Genomic DNA, 20,271 nt, shown 5'->3' on the forward strand with positions numbered 1-20,271 from the left:
TATGTATGTTGGAAAGTATTGTGGGCAGGTGAAAATAAAATCTGCAGGTGTGTGCAGGATTGTTCAGGATTTTTTTTTTTTTTTTTTAGAGCAGGTGGGAGTGGGAATAAAAACAGTCCCTCACACGCTGCTCCCTGAAGCATTACAGGCAGTATCTTTTCAGGTATTGCTTGAAATCTGTAAGGGGTCTAAAAAACAGTGTATTTCTAAATTTTTTTTCTTTTTACACACTTTTTTTTTACCTTGGAGTCTTGATACCATTAAAATGTTCAATAGTTTATGCCCAAGTTGAGTTCTGGCCCTTTGAATAAAGAAAGCACAACTTTATTCATCACACACTTGTGAAATTTCCTCTCTGCATTTAACCCATCTGAAGCAGTGAACACACACATGCGCGCACACACATGAGCAATGAGCACACACGCATACCCAGAGCAGTGGGCAGCCATGCTAACAGCGCCCGGGGAGCAGTTAGGTGCCTCGCTCAAGGGCACCTCAGCCCAAGGCTGTCCCATATTAACCTAACCGCATGTCTTTGGAGGAAACCCACGCAGACACAGGGAGAACATGCAAACTCCACACAGAAAGGCCCTCGACGGCCGCTGGGTTTGAACCCAGAACCTTCTTGCTGTGAGGCAACCGTGCTAACCACTACACCACCGTGCTGCCCACAAATATCACCACAAATCCCCCCCCCCCCCCCACCCCCCCCCCCCACCAAATTAGAGGCGTTGTCTTTCAACACCAAACTGTTATCATATTGTCTAATTGGCAATGAGCAAAGCCACTAAGGTGGACTTGGTGAAAAAATATTGGGTGCTTGCAAATTAATTGATTTCTGGGCTTCCAAACATGGCCATGGTGAAGGGGGCACCCAAGCTTCTTTGTAACTTGCATGGACCCTGTAATATTAAGATTTACATATAGGAATAATATTTTGCTGTATTTGTGATCTCTACCTGTTAGTCTAGAGCCGTAGAAAGTTTCAGGTTTCTGAATTCATTATTTAATTCAATATTAAACTCTGAACATGGTGTCAAATTTTACGACTGCCATTTTGGAGCCCTAATTCCCTTTCAAATAGTTGCTGTAACTCAGAAATGATTTGACAGAGAGGTCTTAAACTTCAGATTTGTACATTTGATAGGTAAAAACATTTATTGGCAAAATGAAGAAAACTTGAGATCAAAGGGCATGGGATATTCTTGAATATGTTTGATTTGGCATTGGAATAACCTACAGCCCCAATTCCAAAAAAGTTGGGACAAAGTACAAATTGTAAATAAAAATGGAATACAATGATGTGGAAGTTTAAAAATTCCATATTTTATTCAGAATAGAACATAGATGACATATCAAATGTTTAAACTGAGAAAATGTATCATTTAAAGAGAAAAATTAGGTGATTTTTAAATTTCATGACAACACATCTCAAAAAAGTTGGGACAAGGCCATGTTGTCATGGCTGTGAGACATCCCCTTTTCTCTTTACAACAGTCTGTAAACGTCTGGGGACTGAGGAGACAAGTTGCTCAAGTTTAGGGATAGGAATGTTAACCCATTCTTGTCTAATGTAGGATTCTAGTTGCTCAACTGTCTTAGGTCTTTTTTGTCATATTTTCCGTTTTATGATGCGCCAAATGTTTTCTGTGGGTGAAAGATCTAGACTGCAGGCTGGCCAGTTCAGTACCTGGAGCCCTTCTTCTACGCAGCCATGATGCTGTAATTGATGCAGTATGTGGTTTGGCATTGTCATGTTGGAAAATGCAAGGTCTTCCCTGAAAGAGACGTCGTCTGGATGGGAGCATATGTTGCTCTAGAACCTGGATATACCTTTCAGCATTGATGGTGTCTTTCCAGATGTGTAAGCTGCCCATGCCACACGCACTAATGCAACCCCATACCATCAGAGATGCAGGCTTCTGAACTGAGCGCTGATAACAACTTGGGTCATCCTTCTCCTCTTTAGTCCGAATGACACGGCGTCCCTGATTTCCATAAAGAACTTCACATTTTGATTCGTCTGACCACGGAACAGTTTTCCACTTTGCCACAGTCCATTTTAAATGAGCCTTGGCCCAGAGAAGACGTCTGCGCTTCTGGATCATGTTTAGATTCGGCTTCTTCTTTGAACTATAGAGTTTTAGCTGGCAACGGCGGATGGCATGGTGAATTGTGTTCACAGATAATGTTCTCTGGAAATATTCCTGAGCCCATTTTGTGATTTCCAATACAGAAGCATGCCTGTATGTGATGCCATGCCGTCTAAGGGCCCGAAGATCACGGGCACCCAGTATGGTTTTCCGGCCTTGACTCTTACGCACAGAGATTCTTCTAAATTCTCTGAATCTTTTGAAGATATTATGCACTGTAGATGATGTGTTCAAACTCTTTGCAATTTTACACTGTCGAACTCCTTTCTGATATTGCTCCACTATTTGTCGGCGCAGAATTATGGGGGATTGGTGATCCTCTTCCCATCTTTACTTCTGAGAGCCGCTGCCACTCCAAGATGCTCTTTTTATACCCAGTCATGTTAATGACCTATTGCCAATTGACCTAATGAGTTGCAATTTGGTCCTCCAGCTGTTCCTTTTTTTGTACCTTTAACTTTTCCAGCCTCTTATTGCCCCGTCCCAATTTTTTTGAGATGTGTTGCTGTCATGAAATTTCAAATGAGCCAATATTTGGCATGAAATTTCAAAATGTCTCACTTTCGACATTTGATATGTTTTCTATGTTCTATTGTGAATACAATATCAGTTTTTGAGATTTGTAAATTATTGCATTCCATTTTTATTTACAACTTGTACTTTGTCCCAACTTTTTTGGAATTGGGGTTGTATAATTGAACTCCAGAATCAAAATCATTATTTGACCCTTTTGATAGTGATGGTGTGAATTGTTTTATTTAAATTCTGTTCGTCTCTCTCTTGGAGGATCAGAATTCAGTGTTTTGATGATGTTCAATAACAAGATTCCATTCGCATGTATTTCTCAGTTTTAGTGAGTGTATTAGATTAGGGAAATCACTGAATTGCTACAATCTGGCTCTCTTGCCCTGCAATTTGGAACCAGTAGTCTAAGTGACTCAAGGTCTTTTCTTTTTCAGGTTTTCTCTCACTTGTCAGTGAAGGAGCGTTGTCTTGGTGCCTCCCTGGTCTGCAAGTATTGGCGTGACCTCTGCCTAGACTTCCAGTTCTGGAAGCAAATTGATCTTAGTGGCTTGAGACAAGTTAGTGTTATAATTGTTTGAACTGAACAAATTTTATTACAGTCTAAATATTGTAAATTATCTATTACAATGTATGTGAAACTTCCTGGTAGAAACTGTAATGACTTATTATACTTTCATTGCTCTGGAAAATAAAAGACTTACTTACTTTTTTTGGTAAGAAATACAGTTTTCATTATATTGCTTGTGTGATTTGCAGGTGAAAGATGACCTCCTTGTGAAGATTGCATCCTGGAAACAAAATGTGACGGAACTGAACATCTCAGACTGCCGGAATGTTGAAGACTATGGCGTATGCACTCTAGCATCTCAGTGTCCTGGTCTGCTGAAGTACACGGCCTACCGTTGCAAACAGCTCAGTGATGCATCTCTCTGCGCTGTGGCCTGGCACTGCCCACTGCTGCAGAAAGTGCATGTGGGAAACCAAGACAAACTGAGTGACCATGCCCTTAAACAGGTCTGAACAAGAGATTAGTTCTCTGTTTTTCCCATCAGTCTGGTTGAAACTGAAAGTTTTCCAGGGTTACTGAATTGTCTAGCAGTAAGGAAGTAAAAAAATGTTTTGACACTTAAATTCCTTTAATATACAAAATCTGTTATTGTATGAGGGAGGAAAATAACAATACAGAAAAATTAACAAATTCTCATTCCCACTTAGTTTTCCATAACGGATATTGTGTATTCCCACCTGACTGTGTTTAACAGAATGCTATGGAGTGTGAACCATGTGAGACTGGAAATGACATATAATTCATGAGGTGGCAAGTCTGTTGTGAAAAGCCCAAGCTGAGACATGAGCTAGTTAGCAACATGGCAAGAGTTGAGTTACGTCATGTCTCTGTTGAGAGTTCTCTTCCTGTTTCTGAACATTTGTTTTGTTCAAGCAAAGACCATTTTATAACGTTTTTGGTTACAGTGGGACGGCTTGATCAACTGACTTGGTAACCACGGTTTCAGCCTCCAAGCATGACCTCTCGAATTGCAGTTCTCTCATACCCTGCTTATTAACTCTTAACCATGCACACCTGTTTTCACTTTCACATATTACTCACCTTATTTAAACCCCAGCTTCTGTAAGATTGTCTGTAGAGCTCTCTTAGGTGTGGGTGGAGCACAGAGGACGGCAGGACAAAGCTTCAGGTAATAACAGGCTTTTATTGCCAGACTTTTCAGTATAACAATAGTTCTATTGTGTAAATACACACACACGCTGTGTTCTTGTCCCGGGAAGAGCTCTCCTCTGCTCTCCCTCTGCCTCCTTAAATAGGGTGCGGTTACTGGAAAGACACACAAACACGGGTTAATTACCGTCAGGTGTAGTGATTCTGCCACTCACCTTCCCTGGCTCCGCCCTCCTGTCACAGACTGGCGCTTGACCACGCCCCCGCTGCCACATACCCCCACCGCCTGACTCAGGCCGGGCGGCCGTCCGGCCCGCAGCCGACTCCCCCCCCCACCCCCCCACCCCCCTTGACGGGAGAGGAAGTCCGCCACGACCATCTGCGCCCCCGGCCTGTGGACCACCTTGAAATTGAAGGGTTGGAGTGCCAGATACCAACGGGTGATCCGCGCGTTTGCATCTTTCATGCAGTGGAGCCACTGGAGGGGCGCGTGGTCCGAACAGAAGGTGAAAGGGCGCCCCAGCAGGTAGTAACGGAGGGCGAGGACCGCCCACTTGATCGCCAGGCATTCTTTCTCAATAGTGCTGTAGCGCCCCTCATGCACCGACAGCTTCCTGCTAATGTACAGGATGGGGCGGTCCTCCCCCTCCACCTCCTGGGACAACACCGCCCCCAGCCCTCTGTCCGACGTGTCGGTCTGCAACACAAAAGGGAGAGAAAAGTCAGGGGAGTGTAAAAGTGGCCCCCCACACAGTGCAGCCTTTACCTCAGAGAAAGGCCGCTGGCACTGCTCCGTCCACTCCGCAATCGCTGCTGTCTTATTAATTTGGGGACGCACCTGCCCGTTGCCCAAGTGGAAGCCCAGATACTGTACTTCCACCCGCCCAATCGCACACTTCTTCGGGTTGGCAGTGAGACCTGCCCGCCTCAGCGACCTAAGGACGGCCCTCAGGTGTTGCAAGTGCCGCTGCCAGTTGTTACTATAAATGATATCATCAAGATATGCGGCCGCATAGGTGGCGTGGGGCCGGAGGACAATGTCCATCAGCTGCTGAAATGTAGTGGGCGCCCCAAACAGCCCAAAAGGAAGTGTGACAAATTGGTGTAAGCCGAACGGTGTGGAAGAGGCCGTTTTCTCCCGGGATAATGGAGTCGAGGGGATCTGCCAATATCCCTTCATCAAATCCAGTGTCGAGTAAAAGCGAGCCGTGCCTAGTCGATCGAGCAGCTCGTCAATACGAGGCATTGGGTACGCGTCAAATTTAGACACCACGTTGACTTTTCAATAGTCCACACAGAACCGGACCGACCCGTCGGCCTTGGGTACCAAGACCACCGGGCTGCTCCAGTCACTGTGGGACTCCTCGACGATGCCCATTTCGAGCATGGCCTGAAGTTCTTCCCGAACCACCTTTTTTTTGTGTTCGGGTAGCCTGTAAGGGCGGCTACGCACTACCACCCCCGGGGGCGTCTCTGTGTGGTGTTCTATGAGGTTAGTGCGACCGGGCAGGGGCGAGAACACATCCCAAAACTCGGCCTGCAACTGGGTGACCTCCGTGAGTTGGGTCGGGGAGAGGTGGTCTCCACAGGGGACCGGAGAGGTACTTGATGCCAATGTCCCTTTTTGAACCTCCGGCCCCAGCTCCGCCTTCTCCAGAACTACCGACACCAACGCCACGGGGACCTCCTCGTTCCAGAGTTTAAGCAGATTGAGGTGGTAGATCTGTAGCGCCCCCCCCCCCCGTCCGTTCGCCTCACCTCATAGTCGATGTCCCCGACTTGCCATGTGACCTCAAAGGGTCCTTGCCACTTGGCGATTAATTTGGAGCTCGACGTGGGCAACAGTACGAGTACCTTATCTCCCGGAGTGAACTCTCTAAGGCGCGTGCCCTTGTTGTACAGGCGGGCTTGCCGTTCCTGGGCCTGCCGCAAATTCTCCTGAGTTAGGTGGGTGAGCGTGTGGAGTTTTGCGCGCAGGTCCATAACGTACTGAATTTCGTTTTTACTCTGTGAAGGTCCCTCCTCCCAATTTTCTCGCAGCACATCTAAAATGCTGCGCGGCTTACGCCCATATAACAATTCAAATGGGGAGAACCCCGTGGAGGCTTGGGGGACCTCTCGCACTGCAAATAACAAGGGTTCGAGCCATTTATCCCAGTTACGTGCGTCCTCACTTACGAATTTTTTAATTATATTCTTGAGGGTGCGATTGAACCGTTCAACTAAACCGTCCGTTTGTGGGTGATAAACGCTGGTGCGGATCGGCTTAATACCTAATAGCCCATACAGTTCGCTCAGTGTTCGTGACATAAACGAGGTGCCTTGGTCAGTCAGAATCTCTTTCAGGATTCCAACTCAGGAGATGACGCGGAAGAGGGCCTCCGCAATACTGCGTGCTGAGATATTGCGAAGAGGCACCGCTTCCGGGTATCGCGTTGCATAGTCCACCAGAACTAATATAAAGCGGTACCCTCGTGTTGACCGATCTAATGGCCCGACGAGATCCATCCCAATTCTTTCGAACGGGGTCTCGATTAATGGTAGGGGGCGCAAAGGCGCTTTTGGAATGGCCGCTGGATTTACTAACTGGCATTCGCGGCACGCCGTACACCACCTACGGACATTGCCGCGAATCCCCGGCCAATAGAATCGGGCCATTATTCGGGCTAGTGTTTTATCCTGCCCGAGGTGTCCAGCCATGGGATTAAAGTGAGCTGCCTGAAATACCAATTCCCGGCGGCTCTTTGGAATTAACAGCTGTGTGACTCGCTCTTTCGTCTGAGTGTCCTGCATCACTCGGTATAATCTATCCTTCATAATAGAAAAATAGGGGAAGGACGGGGTGGCGTTCGGCTGGAGTGTTTGACCATTGATTACTCTCACTTGGTCAAACGCATGTCGCAGAGTCTTGTCTCGTGATTGTTCTAATGGGAAATCCGCGAGGGATTCCCCAACAGAAAGAGGAGGAGCCGGCGGCTCCTCACTCTGTCGCGGAGATGACGTAGACGGCTCTGCGACAGCAGCTCCAGCCAAAGCGACACCGGGACCTCCCCCTGTCAAATGGCAGGACCCACTCTTTACTAGGCGCATCATTAAACCCCGAAATCCCGGCCAATCAGTCCCCAAAATTAAAGAGTGGGTAAGGCGAGGATTAACCGCCGCCTTCACTATAGATTTTTCCCCTCTGAAAAATATGTGGACCGACACCAAAGGGTAGCTGTGAACATCCCCGTACGCACACAACACCTTCACCCCCTGTGCTCCCCCCAGTGCCTCGTCTTGCACCAGGCTTTGGCGGATCGAGGTCTGATTGCAACCAGAATCCACCAACGCCTGATATGTAGCCCCTTGGACACTCACCGGTATGCGATACGCTCCGGCCCGATCGAGGGCAGCCTCTGGCATGTCAGGGATCCGTACCACCGTGCCCACCTCCATTGCTGCGCACTGTTGTTGCTCCCCACAGCGCCAGCAAACCGGCCCGGGCTTTCCCTCTGCACTGGTGCTCTGGGGCTCACTCACCTGAGGGGGGGGGAGAGACAGACACAGAAGGGAGAAACGGGAGGGCACCACGGGTGCGGCGGGCCGGCTGGGGTGGAGCCGGCCCCCGTCTCCGTGGTGGGGGAATGGGGCGAGGACGGGACACAGAAGGGAGGGGAGAAAGAGAGAGAGAAGAGAAGACGTCGTCGGCTGTCCTGCCGCCGGAACAGCCGCCAAATGATCCTCCGCCAGTCCTACTGCCTGATCCAGCGATGCCGGGCGGTGGCACTGGACCCACTCCGCGGTTCCTGCTGGTAAGCGGGTGATGAACTGCTCCAGCACCACCTGATCAATGATTCCCTCGGCGTCGCGATCGTCGGCCCTCAGCGACCGCCAGCAGGCGTCCCGGAGCTGCTGGCCGAACGCGAACGGCCGGCCGACTTCCTCCAACCGCAGCGCGCGGAAGCGCTGGCGCTGTTGTTCTGGTGCGCGCCCCACGCGCTGGAGGACGGCCCAGCGAAGGTCAGCGTAGGCCAGCCGGCGGTCGGCGGGGAGCTGTAGCGCGGCCAGCTGCGCCTCTCCCGTCAGGAGGGGGAGGAGGCGCGCCATGCGCTGCTCCATCGGCCACCCCGAGGCTTCGGCGACCTGTTTGAACAATGCGAGGAACGCCTCGGGGTCGTCCTGCGGGCCCATCTTGGTCACGGTGAGGGGAGACGGGCCCGCGGCCGGGGCGCTGGTGGACCCCGCCGACGCGAGGAGATGCCGGAACGCCTTACGATCTTCCTGCTGGGCCAGCACCAGGGCTTCGAAGCGCCGCTCTTGTTCCTTTGGGAGCGTGACGAGCGCCTGGTGCTGGCTTTGCTGAGCCGTGGCCAGGGCGTGGACCAGGTCCGCGAACGGGGAGGATTCCATGGGGCTGCTGGGTTGGTGCTCCACCTTTCCCGGGTTTCGGAACCACTGTAGAGCTCTCTTAGGCGTGGGTGGAGCACAGAGGACGGCAGGACAAAGCTTCAGGTAATAACAGGCTTTTATTGCCAGACTTTTCAGTATAACAATAGTTCTATTGTGTAAATACACACACACACACACACACACACACGCTGTGTTCTTGTCCTGGGAAGAGCTCTCCCTCTGCCTCCTTAAATAGGGCGCGGTTACTGGGAAGTCACACAAACACAGGTTAATTACCATCAGGTGTAGTGATTCTGCCACTCACCTTCCCTGGCTCCGCCCTCCTGTCACAGACCGGCGCTTGACCATGCCCCCGCTGCCACATTGTCCATACTGATGCTTGTTGTCTTCATCACTCTTACTGTTGTGTTTTTTATGCTTGGTATTTTTTTTTGTTGTTGTTTTGACTATCTGCACTTGCATCCATCTCTGTGCCTCAACCATGATAAAAATAATAAGGGGAAATGTCAGAATCCTGTTCATTTGAGACAGAGTGAGTGCACATTCACAACTTTTATTACAGTATAGTATTATGTTTTGTTACTGTTGTCATATTGTGTGTAATTTATAAATGAAACTTGATCAGAGGTATGTATGTACATGAAAAACAAGTTTTATATATGGTTTGCTCCTGTCTGCTGTCTTGGCTAACCACGTTAGATCTTGGAAAATATCCCCCATGGATATGATGGTCCCAGTGTATCTGCTGATATTTTCTTTGCTGCTGGTTGTTTTACATTGAGGCAGTACGAGTAGTGGGGCGGCATGGTGGTGTAGTGGTTAGCACTGTTGCCTCACAGCAAGAAGGTTCTGGGTTTGAGCCCAGCGGCCAACGGGGGCCTTTCTGTGTGGAGTTTGCATGTTCTCCCCGTGTCTGCGTGGGTTTCCTTCAGGTGCTCCGGTTTCCCCCACAGTCCAAAGACATGCAGGTTAGGTTAATTGGTGGTTCTAAATTGACTGTAGGTGTGAGTGTGAATGGTTGTTGTTTATCTCTATGTGTTAGCCCTGCTATGACCTGGCAACTTGTCCAGGGTGTACCCTTCCTCTCGCCCATAGTCAGCTGGGATAGGCTCCAGCTTTCCTGTGACCGTGCACAGGATAAGTGGCTACAGGTAATGGATGGTTGGACAGTACGAGTAGTGCTGTTGCAATAACACATCATTGACAGCAATGTCAGAACCGATTACAACACGTAGATCTGATGGTTCTGTTTCCCATTGGAGCCATGACAAAAAATTTCCATAAATGTTAGTATGTTAACTAGGGCTAAGTTAATCTTTCGACTTTGCCGGATTTAGTCCCATTCCCACAGGACACCATTCCAGCATAATAACAGAAAATTTAAGGTTTTCACTGTGCTTGGGAATGGGGTATTAGCTAACACTTGCTATGTCATTTCGATTGAAATATTTGAAGACAATGTGAAGCGGAAACACCATATTTTGGTGGGAGTAATGTAAGGTGGGACTTTGGTATTCTCCATCTTAATTTGACTGGCAAAAGACACTAAGAGGGCTGCTAAACATGGAGGCCTTCTTGCCCTCCTACAACACCAGCAGTACTTGAGCTAACCGAGGAGATGAACTAATAAAAGATCAGTTCTGATTTCAGATTGTCTTTAACTCATGGGGTTAAAAGCAGAATCCAAATGATTCATTGGCCTGTTCTAGGAAATGGGACTGGTTAAGGACAAAACATTGCTATCCTGGTGTGTGTGCTTGTTCAGATATGTGTTTTTTTTGTTTTAGGCTCCCCTGAGGTGTGAATTGTTGTAGGGCTTAATCTGATATATTGAGGGTGTATCCACTGCGGACACATACATATCTCAAGCTGCGGTTCTAACCTTCCTCAAGCTATCCTTGCTTCACTCCAGACTGCTTATCACCTCCATTCTTCTTTGTTTGGCTGAGTATAATCCTTTCTGAATTACCTCCAGTTTTTGTTGTTTCTCCTTCTAACAGGTAGATTACACCAATCTCTGTCCTGACATACCCTGAAGGTATCCTTCACAATGCCGGGTCTGGACCACCAGCACCCTCATCTTGTGCTGTCCACTGTTGACTTGGTCCCAAACAGGTGTGCTGTGGAATCGGCAATTTGCTGACTAGAAAGCTGACTTCATCAAGGGAAGTTTTAGCTTCCCTTCCCTTTACTCGATGTTCTTCCTGGCCTCAGTCACACTGAAGCACTGGATCACTCCAGGGGATTTGGCCTCTTTGTCTATGCTGTCTCTTTATATTCCATGAGAAATGTGCTTCTGTCTCAGAAGTGACACCTCACTCCTCTTGTACTGTTTCATCTTACCATTTCATCGTTTGATTTTTCATGCTTTTTTACTATTATCATTCACAACTTCTATCATAAACGACTCCATAATATGTGGTCATAGACAGACTGTGTTCAAGACAGCAAGGGATAACCCTTGCTGTTCTGAAAGCACCCATCCTGAAAAAGCCCACAGTAGACACTTCAGACATCAGTAACTACCAAGCGATATCGCTAATTTCTTTCTAAAATTCTTGATTGTTTTGCATATCACCCAGAACCATCTTAAACATCCTGATGATTCTAGCTTCAAAGTGGTATGCCTCGTAGAAATGGCTCTTGTCCTTTATGCTGCTAGATCAGCCAAAATGCATTAGTCTTCAACATCACATGATGTTTTTCCTTTCAATTAAAGATGGCAGTGATCTCCCCAGAGAACTCTTGGATTACATCATCTGACAGCACGTGCAACCTTGGGCTAGTTCATCATATTCCCCTCACATTGCTAACCTGACTTGGCCATGTACCGTAGGTTTCTCTTTTACACCATCGGGAGTATCTGGCCTTTTCTTTCCATGGATGCCACTCAGGTGTTTGTTCAGTTCCTTTTCTCACAACATTGGACTATTCCAACTCAATCCTGCCAGGTCTTTCCCTGCTTACTGTCCCATACCTGCAACTGATCCGGAATCTGATCCAGAGCCAACTGATCTCAAGTTCTTTCACATCACTCTCTTGACTACATAGCCAAGAATGGACCAGCTGCCACCTAGCTGAAGGCAGTTGTCAAACCCCACTCTGCACAATGTTCCCTATGAGCCTCTAGCATGATTTGACAGACCATTGGTTAAAATATGCAGAGAAGAGAGCCATGCATCAAGACTCCCTTTGGTACACAGGTGATGGAATGAACTACTCTGAAGAACTAACTCTTTACTATTTAAATAAGCACTAATGGACTGTTTATCAAAATAGTGCTGTGTACTATTTGGGTTTCTGTACCCACTTCTTGTATTAATGCCTCTCTAATAGGGTTTTAGCTTGACTGTATTCTTAGATCCTGAGCTATTTGTACTAGTACAAGGATATGTTTTTGATTGAGACTACAAAACACGTCTTTAAGTTGCATTGAATCAGGGCATCTGCTAAATGCTGCAAATATTTCTGTAATATATTTAGTGTTGAGTCTTCAGATGCATGGTTAACGTCTACCAAATTAATATTCACTGATTCTCCATTACCATTATTTCATAGGCTATTATTTCCCTAGTTATAAATCTGCATGATTATATCTTACAAATATATCTTACATAAAATGTATAATTGTATATTTACAAAAAAGTTGGAATGCTTTGTAAAATATAAACGGAGCAGGTTTGCAAATCATGAAAACCCTATAGTTCATTCAAAATAGTACAAACAGCAAATCAAATGCTGAAACTGAGAAATTTTATTGTAATTTGAAAAATATATGCTCAGTTTGAATTTGATGCCAGCAAAATGTTTCGATAAAGTTGGGACGGGGCATGTTTACCACTGTATGCATCACCTCTACTTTTATTAATAATAATAATAATAATAATAATAATAATAGTATTATTATTATCACACTTAATAGAGCGCTTATTCATTTCTGTGCTAAGCGCTTTACAATATGAAAAAAATACTAATTACATTCTCTCAAAAAAGCTAAAAATATAGAAATATAAAATTTAACAAAATTGCGATGTAAAAACTAGATAAAATTATAAATGATATGCTTGTTTAAAAAGATAAGTCTTAAGTTTACATTTAAAATGAGCCAATGTTTCTAATTTCTTGTGGCAAATCATTCCAAAGTCTGGGGCAATGATAGAAAATGCCCTGTAGCCGTATGTTTTTAGATTACAGTCCTTTGTTTGAAGTCGCCATTTGTCAGATGAAGACCGGAGGCCACGCCTCTTGGGTTCGTAGCGACTCAACAGTTCTTGTAAGTATATGGGCGCTAAGTTATTAATAACTTTGAAAGACATTAGATTAATTTTGAAAATAATTCTGTCCTGAACTGGTAACTAATGGAGTTCCTTCAGAGTCTCACTAATATGATCCGATTTACGCAAGTATACGACAACCCGGGCAGCTGCATTTTGTACAACCCCGATTCCAAAAAAGTTGGGACAAAGTAAAAATTGTAAATAAAAACGGAATGCAATAATTTACAAATCTCAAAAACTGATATTGTATTCACAATAGAACATAGAAAACATATCAAATGTCGAAAGTGAGACATTTTGAAATTTCATGCCAAATATTGGCTCATTTGAAATGTCATGATAGCAACACATCTCAGAAAAGTTGGGACAGGGGCAATAAGAGGCTGGAAAAGTTAAAGGTACAAAAAAGGAACAGCTGGAGGACCAAATTGCAACTCATTAGGTCAATTGGCAATAGGTCATTAACATGACTGGGTATAAAAAGAGCATCTTGGAGTGGCAGCGGCTCTCAGAAGTAAAGATGGGAAGAGGATCACCAATACCCCTAATTCTGCGCCGACAAATAGTGGAGCAATATCAGAAAGGAGTTCGACAGTGTAAAATTGCAAAGAGTTTGAACTTTTTTCATCTACATCATCTACAGTGCATATCGTCATCAAAAGATTCACAGAATCTGGAAGAATCTCTGTGCGTAAGGGTCAAGGCCGGAAAACCATACTGGGTGCCCGTGATCTTCGGGCCCTTAGATGGCACTGCATCACATACAGGCATGCTTCTGCATTGGAGATCACAAAATGGGCTCAGGAACATTTCCAGAGAACATTATCTGTGAACACAATTCACCGTGCCATCCGCCGTTGCCAACTAAAACTCTATAGTTCAAAGAAGAAGCCGTATCTAAACATGATCCAGAAGCGCAGATGTCTTCTCTGGGCCAAGGCTCATTCAAAATGGACTGTGGCAAAGTGGAAAACTGTTCTGTGGTCAGACGAATCAAAATTTGAAGTTCTTTATGGAAATCAGGGACGCCGTGTCATTCGTACTAAAGAGGAGAAGGACGACCCAAGTTGTTATCAGCGCTCAGTTCAGAAGCCTGCATCTCTGATGGTATGGGGTTGCATTAGTGCGTGTGGCATGGGCAGCTTACACATCTGGGAAGACACCATCAATGCTGAAAGGTATATCCAGGTTCTAGAGCAACATATGCTCCCATCCAGACGACGTCTCTTTCAGGAAAGACCTTGCATTTTCCAGCATGACAATGCCAAACCACGTACTGCATCAATTACAGCATCATGGCTGCGTAGAAGAAGGGTCCAGGTACTGAACTGGCCAGCCTGCAGTCTAGATCTTTCACCCATAGAAAACATTTGGCGCATCATAAAACGGAAGATACGACAAAAAAGACCTAAGAGAGTTGAGCAACTAGAATCCTACATTAGACAAGAATGGGTTAACATTCCTATCCCTAAACTTGAGCAACTTGTCTCCTCAGTCCCCAGATGTTTATAGACTGTACGTAAAGAGAAAAGGGGATGTCTCACAGTGGTAAACATGGCCTTGTCCCAACTTTTTTTTTAGATGTTTTGTTGTCATGAAAATTAAAATCACCTAAGTTTTCTCTTTAAATGATATATTTTCTCAGTTTAAACATTTGATATGTCATCTATGTTCTATTCTGAATAAAATATGGAATTTTGAAACTTCCACATCATTGCATTCCGTTTTTATTTACAATTTGTACTTTGTCCCAACTTTTTTGGAATTGGGGTTGTACATTTTGCAATTTACATATTTTGATATTTCTGGAGACCAAATAAAAGCGAATTACAAAAATCTAGCTTTGAGCTAACAAAAGGTGGTGTAGTGGTTAGCACGGTCGCCTCACAGCAAGAAGGTTCTGGGTTCGAAACCAGTGGCCGGCAAGGGCCTTCTGTGTGGAGTTTGTATGTTCTCTCTGTGTCTGCGTGGGTTTCCTCCAGGTGCTCCGGTTTCCCCCACAGTCCAAAGACATGCGGTTAGGTTAATATGGGACAGCCTTGGGTTGAGGTGCCCTTGAGCGAGGCACCTAACTCCCAATTGCTCCTTGGGCACTGTTAGCATGGCTGCCCACTGCTCTGGGTATGTGTGTGTGCTCATTGCTCACATGTGTGCAAGTGTGTGTTCACTGCTTCAAATGGGTTAAATGCAGAGAGGAAATTTCACAAGTGTGTGATGAATAAATTTCTTTCTTTCTTTCTTTCTTTCTTTCTTTCTTTCTTTCTTTCTTTCTTTCTTTCTTTCTTTCTTTCTTTCTTTCTTTCTTTCTTTCTTTCTTTCTTTCTTTCTTTCTTTCTTTCTTTCTTTCTTTCTTTCTTTCTTTCTTTCTTTCTTTCTTTCTTTAGCATGAATTAAAATTCCAGCTATGCTAGCACTGATATACTTTTCTTATTTTAGCAACATTTCTGAGATGATAAAAAGCTCCCTTTACAACATTGTTTACATGATGAGACATTGTTAATGTGCTATTGAAGGTGACACCAATCTTGCACGCCTTGCTTGTTGGATAGATAATGTCAATTCCAACGGTAATGCAAGGAAACAATGGCGAAGACCTAAATTTGAAGCGAAACACAAGAAGTTCCATCTTGTCTGTATTCAGTTTCAGTTTATTTGCGGCCATCCAACTTGTAATATCTATCAAGCAGTTCTCTATACGACTTGTAACTGTGGACAGATCAATGTCATCATCACATCCGAACGCAGTGTAGAGTTATGTCATCGGCATATAGGTGAAACAACATGTTATGTTTCCTTATCAAATCACCCAGCGGAGACGATATTAACATATGAATGTGAAATGTTGTCCCATTCTTGCCTAATATAAGATTTCTGCTGTTCAGCAATTTGGGGTCTCCTTTGTCATATTTTTCATTTCACAGTACGCCAAATGTTTTCAATTGGCCTGAGCACACTCCCTTGTGGAACTCCTTGACACAGAGGGCGAGCTGTAGAATTAATCCCATTTATCTGAACAGATTGGGTGCGGTCAGTAAGGTACGAACGGAGCCATGTTGGTGCTTTCCCAGTTATTCCAAATCTAAGCTGAAGTCTGCGTAGCAAGATGGAATGGTCGACAGTGTCAAATGCAGCTGATAAATCAAGCAAAAGTAGAACGACGCACTGTCTATTATCAATAGCTTCCAAGATGTCGCTTTGGACATGTAGAAGAGAGGTCTCACAGCTGTGTTGCTCCTTATAAGCTGATTGAAGAATTTCACTGAGATTGTTCTCATGTAGGTAGTCACATAAGCGCACAGCAGCTGTCTTCTTGATGACTTTTTAGACAAAAACTTTAAATTTGACACTGGGCAGAAGTTCGGATATTTCTCAAAGTCTAGAGACGATTTCTTTAACAAGGGAGATAGCATTGCTTTTTTCATAGAAATTGGCATGACAGCAGAATCAAATGAGAAGTTTACTATTTTCTGGATCATGGGCAATAGCTCCTTTATGCAGTATTGTGACAGGCCTGCGGGTATAGGATCAAGAGCGCACGATTTTACTGAGTTTCTTAACAGTGTGCGAGAGTTCATCTTCAGAAGTTGGAGAAAAGTCCTGCAGCCCACAAGAAATATTAATGTTGTCCAGCAATTTGAATTCTGAGGTGTCGATCGTCTGCAAAGAGCAGGGGTGATAGCGTTCCGGCGCCGCGCCGGATTTCCGGCGTACCGTGGCTGGGGAAAAAAAAAAATCTAGTTCGCCCATTGTCCTGTGTCATTCTGAGATGCGCAGATAGACAATAAAGGGAATTCGCATGATATGGAACTAGTGGGAAAAAAGTGCCGTCACGGCACGAATTAGACCCTCGCCGGAAATCCGGCGCGGCGCCGGAACGCTATCACCCCTGAAAGAGTCAACAACACTTTGTAAACCTTTGGGAACTGATGAGACCAATGGCTGTAGTCTTGAATGTGAAATGTTGTCCCATTCTTGCCTAATATAAGATTTCTGCTGTTCAGCAATTTGGGGTTTCCTTTGTCATATTTTTCATTTCACAGTACGCCAAATGTTTTCAATTGGAGACAGGTCTGGACTGCAGGCAGGCCAGTTTAACACCTGAACTCTCTTATTACGGAGCCATGCAGTTGTAATATGTGCAGAATGCGGTCTGGCATTGTCTTGCTGAAAGAAGGAATGCTTTCCTTGAAAAAGATGTCTGAATGGAAGCATGTTGCTCCAAAACCTGCATATATCATTCAGCATTAATGATGCCTTCCCAGATGTTCAAGCTACCCATGCCATGTGCACTAATTCCCCCCATACTCTCACAGAGGCTGGCTTTTGGACTGTGCACTGATAACAAGCCGGATGGTCCGTCTCCTCTGTAACCTGGAGGATGTGGTGTTTCATGATTTCCAAAACGAATTTCAAATTTTGATTTGTCAGACCACAGGACAATTTTCCACTTTGCCTCAGCCTATCGTAAATGAGCTCAGGCCCAGCAAAGGTGGCAGTGTTTCTGGATATTGTTTATATATGGTTTCTTCTTTGTATGGTAAATTTTTTTTTACTTGCATTTGTGGATGTAGTGATTTTACTGTGTTCATAGACAATGGTTTTCGGTTCAGTTCCTGAGCCCGTGCAGCAATTTTGCACCACAGAATTGATTCTGTTTTTAATGCAGTGTTGCCTGAGGACCTAAAGATCACAGGCATCCAATGTATACAGAGATACTTGCATAAAGAGATTTCTTCAGATTCTCTGAAACTTTTAATGATGAGTACCGTAGATGATGTGAGCCCCAAATTCTTTGCCATTTTATGCTGAGGACCATTATTCTTCATAATGAACATATATGGAGACACACACAAAAAGTACCCAAATGTATCAAAACAATTCATCAATTTCCTCATGAGTTACATCTAGAGATTTATGTCACGGTTTTGAATCTGCATATCCTGGATGTAGCTCATGTGAATTCTATTAATTTTTCATGTTAGTGCCTGGGAATCATAGAGTTACTTGACCAAATGATTGATTCCGAGCCACTAACATGAAAAATTTAATAGAATTCATAACAATCTACTAAAAAAATGCATTTGGGGTTTTATTTATTTATTTCTGCATTTGTTTGCCACTGATAATCATGATGTTGCTGTTCTTACTCTTTGTAGTTGGGTGAACACTGCCCGGAGCTGAAGGACATACATTTTGGGCAGTGCTACAATGTCAGTGATGAGGGTCTGATAGCGCTGGCGAAGGGTTGCCTCAAACTGCAGAGGATCTACATGCAAGAAAACAAACTGGTAGGCGCTGTCTGTCCTTCTATATCACAACATGAAGGACTTTCTAGTTTATTTTGTCTCGCACCACCTGTGTGAGTGCATCTATTTCAAATAAATAGTGAATTTAAAAAGGAATGTGCAGGGCTGCATGTGGAAACTATGGTATGGATGGAAGAAACTTTCAAAGGAGTTTGAGGTTGAAAGATGAGACTCTGTAACTAAAAGCACATAGGATCCTTATTAGCACAGATGGGGCCTCTGGGTCTATACCAATGACGTACCAACAAGCCCTGCAACACATCTCTCTCTCTCTTCTCTCTCTCTCTCTCTCTCTCTCTCTCTCTCTCTCTCTCACACTCTCTCTCTCTCTCACACACACACACACACACACACACACACACACACACACACACACACACACACATGTATATCTGTCTTTGGTGTGTAAATCCCCAGATGTTCTGATCTTAGTGTCCCAACTTCTGTCTCATCTTTCTCAACATACCCCAGTGGCTTTGAGTTTTTATTTATTTTATTTAATTTATTTAATTACATTTTTTTTGGGGGGGGTGCATGGCTGTTGGGAAACATATGGAAGTTAGTTGGAATTTTTTGGTCAGACATGATGGAGGTATTTGCTGATAATTAAAAATAGCTATAAGCAAAGGAATGACCTGGTTTTTATTAGTGGCCCATCTCTTTTTCTCTTGTGGCGTTTCCCCTGTGGTAAAATAGCATATTTTAGATGCTGGTTCACTGAGGTTTGTGAATATAATTTTGTGCTCACACCAAAAACAGCTTGAATGCAGACATGTCTCATGGGGGTCAATGCCATCAGTTAATCAGAATTGTCAAATGTTTCTAATTATTTTTTGTCTCTTCTTTTAAGTATTGGTGAAAGTGTTTGTTTTTTCCAACCAGTGGGGGGCAGTAGTACGCCTTTCATAAACCTTGTCGAGTGCAACACACACCCTTGGTTCATTTCTAGTCTCCTGAGATGTGCTTAATAAATTTGAGCGTGATGCAGTGCGCATACTTGGCTGTACTGAACATCTGAATCCTGTCTTTACTCCCAAATGGCAAATGTATTTGTTTTGTTTTCCTCATTATATGGTCCACCTTTGTCCTTTGTTCATCGTGATGTGTAACACTTGTTGAGCCTTTTAAAGTCTGTTAGCAATAATTGGCAACTTTAAAATAATTTATCACAATAAAGGAAAGTTTTTCACACCCTTTAGATCGGGTTTCTTCATTGCAATTTCCAGATGTGCTGTTTTGGTGAAGTCCCGTACTGTCTTCTCCTCCCATGAACAAACCTTGGTTTTGAGCTTCTTGGTCTGGATTTCAAAAGAAATGTTACATCTAGCTGCTCTGTTCTTTCTTGCAGCTTGTTGTTTTTTTTCTAGAAGTGCATCCTTAAAGAACAGCATTTTGATGTTCTGGGTTTCTTTTTTTCAGTCCAATGATAAGTCTCTTTGACTTCAAAAGTTGTGAATGATTTGCTGAAACGGTGAAAAGCATAGTTTCAAGTTGTATTTGCATTGATTTACAACAGAGCAAATCAGCTTGAGAATCAGAGACTTTTTCGCTACGTTCACACTGCAAGGCTTAATGCTCAATTCCGATTTTTTTGTGAAATCCGATTTTTTTGTGAGGTCATTCACATTAACAAATATATGCGACTTGTATGTGATCCTCAGTATGAATGAAAAGCGACCTAAAAGTGTTCCGCATGCGCATTGCAGGATATGACGACGTCACACGCAGTGAGCATGGCCAGTGTTTACGGAAGTAAAACCGGCCGGTTGCGGTATGACCCATCCAATCTAGCTTGAATAGCTGTATCCCCCCAAATGGAAATCAGCTCCCTAACCTCTGCGTCCTTCCATTGAGAAGATTCAGAACCTTCACAGCCCGAAGCGTCCCTCGCATTGATGTCATGCGCAGGGGCGCAGATACGTTTTTTGAACTGGGGGGGA

At 44.5% G+C, this 20,271-nt stretch overlaps 1 protein-coding gene across 3 annotated transcripts in view; it reads left to right on the forward strand.

Annotated features, from left to right (window-relative positions):
* fbxl17 (F-box and leucine-rich repeat protein 17) overlaps positions 1-20,271 on the forward strand; it is an 898,173-nt gene that overhangs the window by 5,257 nt on the left and 872,645 nt on the right. For all 3 annotated transcript variants that reach the window (XM_060931858.1, XM_060931857.1, XM_060931855.1), the window contains exons 3-5: positions 3,113-3,235; positions 3,435-3,692; positions 18,182-18,313. In XM_060931858.1, the coding sequence (XP_060787841.1) occupies positions 3,113-3,235; positions 3,435-3,692; positions 18,182-18,313 (513 nt within the window). The remainder of the gene's footprint in view (positions 1-3,112; positions 3,236-3,434; positions 3,693-18,181; positions 18,314-20,271) is intronic.

This window comes from Neoarius graeffei, chromosome 10 (assembly GCF_027579695.1).
Source record: "Neoarius graeffei isolate fNeoGra1 chromosome 10, fNeoGra1.pri, whole genome shotgun sequence".
In the NCBI taxonomy this organism is placed as follows: Eukaryota; Metazoa; Chordata; class Actinopteri; order Siluriformes; family Ariidae; genus Neoarius; species Neoarius graeffei.